Source organism: Lepisosteus oculatus, chromosome 13 (genome assembly GCF_040954835.1).
Source record: "Lepisosteus oculatus isolate fLepOcu1 chromosome 13, fLepOcu1.hap2, whole genome shotgun sequence".
NCBI classification, from domain to species: domain Eukaryota; kingdom Metazoa; phylum Chordata; class Actinopteri; order Semionotiformes; family Lepisosteidae; genus Lepisosteus; species Lepisosteus oculatus.
Window position 1 is genome coordinate 26,472,895 of NC_090708.1, and position 10,921 is coordinate 26,483,815.

Here is a 10,921-nt window from a genome sequence, read left to right on the forward strand (position 1 = left end):
CTGTATGTCTGTTAGCGCAGGCCCATTAGGTAGCTACTTCATCACCTCAATGCGGCTCCCTGCAGCCACCACTACACACAAGAACCCTCTCACCACCACCATCTTGGGCCTCGCGCCCCGCCCACCCCTCGAGACGGCCCTGACTGGAGAAGCGTCGTATCTCTCTCTACTGTCCCTGCAAGCGCCCAGGAAGTTCAAATGCGTTGTGCATCACTGCCGATGTGATCTCCGTCACAGTCGGCTAGTAGCATGAGCCAAGCTCGAACCCGTGGCATCCAGGCTGCATGCCCGCACTCGATCTGCGAGAGCGCGCTTTTATTGCCTGATTCACTCCGCATTGCTCAAAACCGGATTGTGGGAGCCCTGCTTCACCTGGCATTACAGGTAGAATTTAAATAAAATCTGTTTCTAGAGGACTGGTATTATTTCAGTTTTTCAAATTTCAAAGACCAATTACCGGTCTTCGGTTAAGTTACATCGAGAACATTCATCAGTTTTATCCAATACAGGGCAGCCGGTGGTGGGAGGTGCCCAGCCTATCCCAGCAAGCAAAGGGCACAGGGCACCAGCTCTTCGCAGGGCAGACACACACACAAACACACTCACACCAGGGCCAATATTCCCAGAAGACAATTAACCTGCCCACCTACCATGTTTGTGGACTGTGGGAAGAAAATCCACATGAACACACAGAGAACATACAAACTCCTCACAGACAGCAGCCCAGGAATTGAACCCAGGGCCCCAGCATCGTGAGACAGCAATGCAAACCGCAGCCTACAGGGAACACTGGTTCCCTTCACTGAAACACTACGTGCATAACTGGTCAATTGCTTAAGCAAGTGAATTTAATATGTTTTTAAATAACAGCTAATTCATTGCGACCTACAGTATAAGAAAGACTGAATCTAGGGCCATTAACGATCATTTCGGAAGAGCTGTACACGGCATTTGTGCGCAGGCGGTGCCCTGCACCCGGTCAGGTTATATGACGGAACAACTGCGGCAGAAATCAAATTTCAAGCTGATAATCAACCCGGCGAACTGCTGGAATCATCCCAGGGTGCCTTAAAAGCGTGGTACTGTCTGGACAAGTAGCTCTCCTCCTTGCTAGTTTTTCTTTCTGCTTTGCGTCATTGGGCCGATTGAGGAAGGGAAAGAGCTGAACGACAAAGCCTGGCTTGAATAAAATCAATTTCGGGTGGAGGTGGGCCGACAGACGGGGCAGAGGAGGAGCCCCAAGACGGCCTGTGGGGAGGCGGGGGTCACACAGACAGATCACCCTAAGGCCTGCCTTATCTTCCTTCTGACCCCCCCTACAGGACTGGCTGTTCTGTCCTCCCACAGCTCGGTTCAATAAAAGCGGAGGGGATACATTTCAGAAGAAGCAAGAGAAGGAAGACGTTGAAACAATCGTTTAGCCAGAGAATAACTGCATTCCTGCATTAAGTTTGCAGGAAAAAAACAACAACGAAAACGACTTAAACAACTGATTAAGGCTCACTAAGCAAAGGATACTCTCCTGTATGAAAACTGACCGCTAGAAAACTCTTTGCCACATCTCGGATCGCGTCAATGGTGTAACTTCCAAATTTGTCTCCGCCGGAATGTGATTTCTATCTTATATTTTGAAACGTTGTTTAGAAATTACAGCTCCCCGTCTGCCCAGCTAGACGCGGTGTAAATCTTACACCGAAGGAACTGATCGCCTTACATCGGGACAACTGAAAGAAACAAAGCTTCACTCTGCGGGGAAAAGACAAACAGGCTGGAACAAGCCAGTCCGGGCGTACACGTGGACTTGAAGCCCAGGCGAGCGGTGTACAAAGAGAGAGGCACTGATGCCGAACTATCGGTGAGCGGACGGCGGTAACATCCTGTACAGCCATTGCTCATTACAGCCATCAGCCTCGCCGGGAGAAGATGCGGGACACGGCAAGTTGCGCCCGGTTTCTGAGCCGTCTGTGACGCGGGGCGGTCTGCTACAGAAGGCAGGTCTGTAAAAGTTTTTTTCGATGTTTTTCTCTCTCGACGTTTTGACTCTCGGTTTTACTAAAAGGCGTTGTAATTGTTGAAAGATGTAGCCGGGTATGCCAGGTTATCGTTATTTTCCCTGCCCTCCGATTTTGGAACCCGGGTACGAGCGACTCGTACCCGGGTTCCAAGCGGCCTGACGCAAGGACGGATGGAGATCCTAAGTGAGTGAAGCAAAAGACATTATAACTCGAAGCCAATTCGTTTGGAGTGCAAGATTTCACCTATGTATGGAATGTGTTACCTAAATGTTACATGTAGGATTGTAAATCAAGGATAATAAAATGTCTGGACTGTTTAAAAATCTTAATTACTATGTTCGGCTGCACACTCTTCTCCACTCTCACAGCGCAGGTCTCATTTCTTTCTAAACAAGTGCTGACAGGTACGTAGATTAACTGCGCTCTGAAGAATTCACACCTGGAGGCGGTTTAGACTACATTATGAGAATCCTCTCATCTATCAAAAATCTTTACAAATTAAACAACATTAACGTGGTACCTGGTAGAATATGGAAACGTTTACGAAAAACAGATGGAATCTAAACTGAACAGAGCAGCATTCCTGTACTTTAACGTGATAACAGCGGAGCTCGTAAATCCTGGAACACATCTGGTTTCCTGCTCATTGCTGCGCGGTTTTTTTATCTCTGTTTTTCAGAAGCGGCGCTGGTTTCATCTGCACGCTACCCAGCCACCGAACCCATTTCCTCTGAGCTCAGTCGGCAAAGAGCTCGCCGCTCGGCGCCCAGGGGACCGCCAGAGAGCGGTGGGGTGAGCTGTGATTATGTTTTGACACCATTTCTGGATGTTTTTCTGGGCTCTGTTCCAACCCGAGCTACTCAAGTTACTCCCATTATCTGAGACCCGCTTAACCCTGCAAGCTTTGGGACTTGTCCACTGGGGGATACAGTTAACCGAGACGTTTTAGCCCAGTCAGAAGTCCCTGCCACTCAGTTTTCTAGACCTGTACTGTGCACCCCTGCTGGAGAAACACCCACTTTGGGAACACTCACAGCCATCTCCCCTCCCTGTAGGCGGCGCTATGCCGTGGGGAAATAGCACTCAGTTGCAGCCCCTGCTGGTCTCCCTGCTCCAGCAGTGCCTGAACCGGACAGCAGGGGAGAGAGAGGCCGCGGCGCCCCGCAGTCCCCCCGCGGACGACAGCCACGGTATCATCTACATCCTGCTGATGGTGGGCCTGTTCAGCGCCTTCACCTTCGCCATCATGCTCAGTTACATCCGGTCCAAGAAGCTGGAGAACTCCGAGGACCCCTACCACCGCTACATCGCACACGACTGGCCGCAGTCCCGACTGGTCGACTCCCCAGGACATGCAAACCCTCTGGAACCTGGGCCAGACGCTCCAGAGGATTCCTGCGTCATTCCCAATCCCAGGGTGCTGGATCGTCCCAAGCAGCACATCCCAGGCTGAGCGTCCGGGACCTCTTTCCGTGCCCATGCCCAGTCCAGCACTGTGGACCATGATCAGTAAAATCACAGCGCTACGGTCGCAGAGGGTACCTCCTTTGATAAGAATCCGACACGAGGGAGAACAAGATCCACACCTCATCATCTCGGATCGGTGAATTCGTTCCTCCTCTTTCGGGCCGGTCGATGGTTCCGTCGCCTCCGAACCCCCGACTGTCACCTAGGGGTACAGTCTGGGTGACGGTGGTGAGGCCAGATTTCTGTCTCTCTGATCTGCTTACATCATTGTCTTCAGGAGTTATTTTATATACTGTAATCCCCAAAACGTCAGTCTCAGAAAACTGGATCGGAACAATAGGAGGAGATGATGTCTGTTCATTTCATAAGATGTGTCACGTTCGTAAGCCCCTCTTCTTAAGGGCGCTCCAGCCCTTCCTTGTTTTTTACTCATCCCCCGCACCTGTTCCCTGTTCCAGCCCCCTTTCCAGTTTCCCTTAAAAGCCAGACGCTGGCTCTGTTCCGGGCTGTGCTCTGTTTTTCATACCAGGCGAGTCCGGGACCTGGAAGCGCCTGGTCCCGTTAAGCTTTTAGTTCCTGTATTTGTTCCTGTTCCCATTCCCGTGCCGGTCCCGACCCGGTTCTTGTTTTTATCTTGTCTGTCTTGGATGGATCGCCTGGCTTTGGACTTTTGCCCCATTTTTGGATTCCCCTTTTGGACTCGGCTCCAGGCCGTTTGCCTCGGCCACACCTCCTCCGAACACCAGCGCACCATGGACACATCATTCCTGACTCCCGCATGCTGTTTTCCCCATGTTTTTTCACTCTACCCCGGATTGTGTTGTCTGCATAGGGTCTGGAAAGAGCGCCTTCCTGACACTATGGTTTTACAATCGAGAACAGGGAGAAAAAGAGCAGATCCTGCGACTCAAGTCTCAGAGCTGTCAGCATTCATTCATCCTTTCGGACATTTATGATCTGCCTCCCTAAAACCAGTCTCCTGTTACCAGGAGATAAAGGAGAAATAATGTCCCGGGCAAAGCTTTGCTTCCTTTACCCCGCTTTCAGTTTGACAATAGGGGTTCATAAGAGGACACCTCCACGTGGACAAATACGAAAACGTGATCGCTTTGCAAGCAGATCTGGTTTCTTGAAATACAACTGTGTAGGGAAAGGAGCAGTAAATATCTGTTTATTCTGGATTTTATACGTTCCGCTGTTTTCCAGAAACATGAACTGTTGCAATACGCACGGATACTTGCCTCTGACTGAGCGCTCAAGTCAGATTCTTAGGCAATGACCTGAAGCCAGATGATGTCATCAAGCGTCATTCAGTGGGAGTCGGTTTGCCAGTTGTTTGAAAGGGATTTGTGCTACACTGCTAATGAGTATTTCCTCTCAGGTGCATTGATATTACCCGATATGTGTTTTTGTTTTTCAAAAAGGGTTTAATTAAGGACCTAATCACTTAATAAGTTTGGTAATTAAGTAAGATCACTTCATTAGCCACACACAATTTCTTGCATTACGACCTTGTCTTTTCACATACCCCAGCTTGCTCTCCATGAGATACACAGACAGGGAGAGAAGCCTGGGGTCAGAGCACAGAGTCAGCTATTTATACAGCACCCCTGGAGCAGTTGAGGTGAAGGGTCTTGCTCAGGGGCCCAACGGAGTAGGATTCCTCTACCAGCCTCAGGATACGAACTGGCAACCTTCCAGTCACAGGCGCAGATCCTTAGCCACAGAGCCACCGCACTGTCCCATAATTAACAGATGGATAACAAAATGTGAGCTACAGTGTTGTGTTCTAAGCACAGATCCGGCATGCTGAGAGGCAGACACATTTTCCTTTTCTGTGATGGAGGGGCAGACGAGCTGGCAAGCAAGGAAGGCCTGTTCAGGAATTGTTCCCGTCCCGCACTGTCTCCTGGTACTGCACCTCAGAGGACGGGAGATTTAACCGCCGACCGACACGACCGCCAGTTTTCATTCCTTTTAATTAATTCGTAAGACCCAGAAATTGCACAATCCTTTTTTTTTTATCCTTCCTTGCCGAGGCAAGAGGAGTGAGGGAGCACCACAGCGGCGATGTTAGATCCGCGATGTGTGAATTTTGCAAGTGCAATCGAAGCTTGGGGGGGGGCCGAGCTGAAACTGCAGGAAGCAGGAAATGGAGAAATCTGCCTCCCAGTGTTTTGTTTTCTCAGTTCAGGCCAGACTCAAGAAGAACGTGAAACCTGTGCCCGTGTCAGAATGCCTGTTGCTCAAGATATGCCCTGGGAGGCTGGGCCCTGCCAGCTTCTGAGGCACTCTCTCTACAGCGTCTGGGGATTCTGATCAGTTCCGTGAGCGTTGCTAGGGAACACTCCCTTAATCACTCGGATGTTCGCAGGACGTTAGAGAATTCAAAGTCTTGGAGGCTCACGGTAGGGCAATGGGGAGGGGGTGGCATGTTGGTGCTGTGGTTAACCTTGCTGAGACTCTGGGTTCAGTTTCTGGGGTGCTATCTGTGTGGAGTTTGCATGTTCTCGCCGTTGGCATGAGTTTCCCCCATAGTTCAGCGATGTACTGGCAGGCTAACCAGCTTCTGGGAAAACTGGCCCTGATATGGGGAGTTTGTGTGCCCTGAAATGGACTGGTGTCCCATCCAGGGTCTTGTGCTCGTTGCTTGCCAAGATACGTTCTGGCTCCCCTGCAAACCTGAATTGGATTAGAAAATGGACAGACAGTGCAATGATCTGGCTCTCCAGCGTTACAGTTTTCCCACCAAATCCTTATTAAAAGGTTCAGGTTGCAAAAATGTGCTCCATACCGCACCTTCCAACTTCTAAACCTTTTGTATTAGAGCATTATTTACTGTGTAATAAATGTGCCATATGCATGGTGTTCTACACACAAAAAAATTAGATTTAGATTTGATTTAGAGTCCAGCATTATTATTTATCTGTAGAACTGTAACTAGTATTTAAAAAAGCAAATGTAGTCATTTCTGTCCTCTGTTAAAAATGAAATACTGCATGAAATATTTTTAATAAAAAGTAGCATCGTTGCACAAGCACATTACTGTGATTTTTCCTTGTGCAGCAGCAGCTCCTTGGGTATCTCATTGTAGAGGAAGCAAGGTCTTGTGAACAAAGCCTGTGAAATAGGAGTGCTCGCAGAAAAGGTAGCTGTTGTGCTTCAGGACTGAACCCTGAGCATCCACCATCAATAAAGTCTGTGCAACCAGCGTTCAGCCTTTACCGTGACATAGTGAGTGGCTGGGCAGAGAAAACCCAGGACCAGTCACCTGTATGACTCACAGCACAGCCAGATCAAAGGTAAGGAACTGCAGGTGGCCGTGAACGCAGACAAGACAAAATAAAAGTACGCAGCGCTGCCATCTAGCGGCAAACTATATGCCTTACAACATAATCTATATCAGGTCTAAGAGCAGGAGAGGGCAGCAGTGACTGAAGGTTTTTGTTCCACAGTGAGCACTTAACTATCGAACGATCTTCATCAACCTGTCAGGTTTTGCCGTTCTTCCTGGTTTTAGCTGAAGATATAAACAGACCCATAACTAAGACACGATGGATTCTATTCCTCCAGGTTTTGGTGTTGCATGTCCTCCTCATAATGTCTGCTCATTTTCATGGTTTATTTCAGAACACCTTTACACACCTTGTGATTAATGTGCAGCCGCATATATCATCGAAACTGCAATGAAAATGCAATCTAGAACTCGAAACATTTCAGTAAGGGCTGATCGACTATTCTTCTGTAGGACCTTCAAACACACATGAGCCCACCTGAAACACTGCAGAGCACGGTGAAGGGAAAGATGCAAAACAAAGTTGTAAAAAATAACTTTATTTAAAAACATTGAGGAAAAATAAAGTTGCTAAAAACAAAAAATCACAGTCCCTCCCAACGGTCAACCCACAGCCAGCGGTCTGGTCCAGCCCAGGGCCCCTCTGTCTCTGTGGACCCTCCTTTGACTCCTCGGCCAGCACTGTCCACTACAGTCCAGCAGGAGCGGCGCATTCACTGACAGCTCGCGCCCATGTCTGCCAGGGAGAGAAGATGGGCAGCGTGAGACCCGCGCTGCCCAGAGGATGTGGCCTCCACGGTCTCTCAAGCCACAGACCCCTGGGGGCTTTCGTAGAGCAGGGATATAAGATTCTCTGGCCAGACATACCGACACTTTGATCAAGAACCCACCCCTGATATCCTGGTCTACTGGCTCATTTTTAACCCTAAAGGCGGGATACCTTCCAATAGCACAAAACTGTCATCTAAACCAGAGCTCTCCATCCTGGACAGTCACACTCCAGCAAGTCCCACATGTTATGTATTTTTAAGGAGCTGTAATGTTATTGATCAATTAAGCAGGTCATTTGTTCCATTAAAGGAAAGAGCTGAAGGTAATTCACAGTTCGGTGCCAAATCCCTAAACAGGCAGCCTGGTGGACTGGCAGTTAACACAGGACCTGGGTTACCAAGTTTGATTCTGGTCAAGGGCTTGTCAGTCTGTGAGGAGACTGCATGTTCTCAAGGCTTGCATGGGTTTTCACGGGTGCTGTGGTGCCCTTCTCCTCCCATATTCTGTACCCGCCCCATCTACTATCACCTCTAGTTGTGTATATATGGTGGATTTTCTTCTGTTTTTGATGTCTTCTATAAAGCACTTTGAGAAGCCACCTTTCAAGGTGCCATATAAAATAAAGCTAATTATTATTTGACCTATTAACAGATGCTGCTGGTGCTGCTGCTGCTTCGCAGGGTCCAGGAAAACCTGGTCTGTCCGGAAAACCCAGACACCCCAGCCCTCCAGAACCAGGACTGGACACCTCTGGGCTGTAGAGGCTCTACTGCGTTAAAAAGGCCCTCCCTACCTCTCCCGCCCCCAGGACTCTCTCCCTCAGTCCTCCTTTTTGTCTGGCTCGGCTCTGGCTGCCTCCTCCTGCTGCTGCTGCTGCCGCCTCTCGAGTTCCCGCTGCTTCTTGAGGGCTGCCTCGGCTCGCTTGCTCTGGTAGATCTTGACCCCAGCAAACCCCAGGCACAGGAGCAGGGTCTTGGCGGCCAGGATGTACAGCAGCAGGGGGAAGTTATCCAGGGCCTGCAGAGAGAGGTCAGAGGTCAGCTAGCAAGGACCGAGCCAGTGAAAGACTCCAAGAAGTACTCGCACAATCCATGCACCGATAGGTTCCATTTCCCAGAAAAAGAGGTACAGAAAAAGAATCCAGCTGCATAGCGCTCGGATCCGGTTCGGGTTTTACCAGAAAAAAAAAATCAAATTAAAATCTTAACCTCCGATTTCTTTATCCAAAGGGTTGTAGGAGTATGTAACAAGCTCCCCAGCTGTGTGGCTGAAGCCGATACCCTGGTTTCATTCAAGAAACAGCTGGATAATCCACCAAATCCTATAAAAATACCAATCGGGCTACATCATTTGGATCGACTTTTGATTACAATGGTTCTTATGTTGTTCAAGAGAGAATGAACAACATAAGAAGTCAAATATTCCCCCTACATGCCTCTTCACAACTCACTCCCCTCAGTGAAGCTGGGATACAGGTCCACTTGTGCACTGAAGTCTCCAGCACGAAAGTTACTGCAGTAAACCCACACAGTACTTCAGCACTGGGTACTAAGCAGTGGTTCCGTATGCCTGTAAAGTTGCCATCAGTCATAGTTTGAGCTGGCAGACAAACTCCCTAAACACCCCGTTTCGCAAATGAGTGTCACTATCTGTGTCTGTGACGGAACTGACCACAAGATGACCCCACCGGGTGACCCAACCACCACCACCTCACCATGGGGACATGCGATGCACTCACACTAAGCAAGATGCGTTTGTCCAGGTCTTGTGTGTGGCGAACATACTGCCCCTGCCCGTTTGCACCAAGTCAGTATTTTACTTTGTGCTGAGTAAACCACAGCAAGCCTTCAGAAAGGTCGCTGTCGCAGTTCACTTCAGCCCCTGCACTCACTCAGCTCTCCGTCCCCCCCGCCTTCCACAGCCCGGAGCAGCTGCTGTTGACCCGAGGCTAGGTAGAGGGGAGTCAAGCCTCTGGGCCTGTCGGTGTCACTCACCAGCCCAACAGGGCACAGGGCACAGGGCAGACCCCCCCCTCCCCCCGGACCGACACGCTGGTGCCCGCGGCGGCCAGGAAGACCCGATTTGATCAAGTCACACAAAAACATCACACATGGGCCACCGGCAGGACCTGATGTAGAATTAAAGTCCTTCACAGAATTGGAACAGTTGTCATGAACTGATCTGGTTAAACAGAAAAAAAAATGTCCCTCTACAAACAACTGGCCACCCCAACAGCTCTCTGGAATGCGGGGGCTTACAGTCCATCGCTGTCTGGTTTCTATTTTAAAATCACAGGAGACACGACGTGCTCGCTTGACGATGCTGTAGGAAAAATCGCGATCAGTGCGCCTTTTATCTTTAACGTGTAAAGGACCAGTAAAAGAGACGACACATCTACAGTCACAACAAAGTGCATTTCTAAATATAAAGCACCACAGACACAGACAGCGCCGGGGGTCTGTCACACACGCCCGCAGTATACCAACTGGACATGCGGCATAGTAAACAATTTTACAAAGGGATAATAGAGCTACTTTGCTAAAGCCAAATACTGATCCCGTAATGGCAAATTCAGCGTGTGTCCATTGCTAACAGAGGTGTGTGGCATAAAAATGACAGCGGCGCTTACTCACCCTCCAGTTCACTTCCATCTTTGCCTCGAATCAGACGTCACTCGTCTCGTCTCAAATTAGCCCTGCGTAGAGGCAGGAGGTTTAAGTGCAGGGAGGCGGAGACAGAGGAGTGCAGGCCAATCCGAAAGCAAGTTAGGATTGAGTGGCAGAGACCTTGGCCACTCGAAGTTTAAAGAATCCTTCCTGAATCTTCTGGAGAACGGTGGATTGGCTTCCCTGAACCTGAAGGCATGCTTATAGTCGTTAGTTTTGGCACGGATAGATAGCGAAGGAGTCTTATTTTAAAGCACCCTCCAGAAAAATCTAGACCAGAAGTGTTGTGTACGCAAGCATGTCAGGGAACAGGCTACAATCGTCCCAGTAAGTCGTAGTCATCCTAAAGCACTTGCCTTTTGAGACTGGGAACACTGGTAAATTATTCTTCAGTTAACCAGAGCATCTGTTTAAGAGAACTCCGATCCTTGAAGGGTGAAATAAATTCAGTTTTGTTCCAAATGGAATTTAATTAATTTTGCTGATTTAATTTAAAAACTGGATTACATTTTTAAAAAATCACAATATGCTTAACCGGTCATAAAATAGAGTAGTTCAAGTAGGCTGCAAAGGAACATATAAGGGTTTATTGCATGCTGAAAAGAAAAAAAAACAACAACAACGTTTCGGCTGTTTAGAATGTTATTCTATCATTAAATTCTATCATTTTTTAAATGTGTCTCTGGTATGCTCTGATCCAGGACAAC

The 10,921-nt window shown here is 48.8% G+C and overlaps 1 protein-coding gene across 2 annotated transcripts; it reads left to right on the forward strand.

Annotated features, from left to right (window-relative positions):
* Positions 1-1,188: 1,188 nt before the first annotated feature.
* On the forward strand, positions 1,189-6,516 carry LOC102692970 (potassium voltage-gated channel subfamily E member 1-like). 2 transcript variants are annotated; one of them, XM_015361542.2, is made up of 3 exons: positions 1,189-1,995; positions 2,695-2,807; positions 3,071-6,516. In XM_015361542.2, the coding sequence occupies exon 3, from the start codon at positions 3,079-3,081 to the stop codon at positions 3,466-3,468; it is 390 nt and encodes a 129-aa protein (XP_015217028.1). In that variant the 5' UTR covers positions 1,189-1,995; positions 2,695-2,807; positions 3,071-3,078; the 3' UTR covers positions 3,469-6,516. The 2 variants fall into 2 exon arrangements, with proteins under 2 accessions (XP_015217028.1, XP_015217027.1); XM_015361541.2 differs by having other exon boundaries at positions 1,191-1,995; positions 2,695-6,516.
* The last annotated feature ends 4,405 nt before the right edge of the window (positions 6,517-10,921 follow it).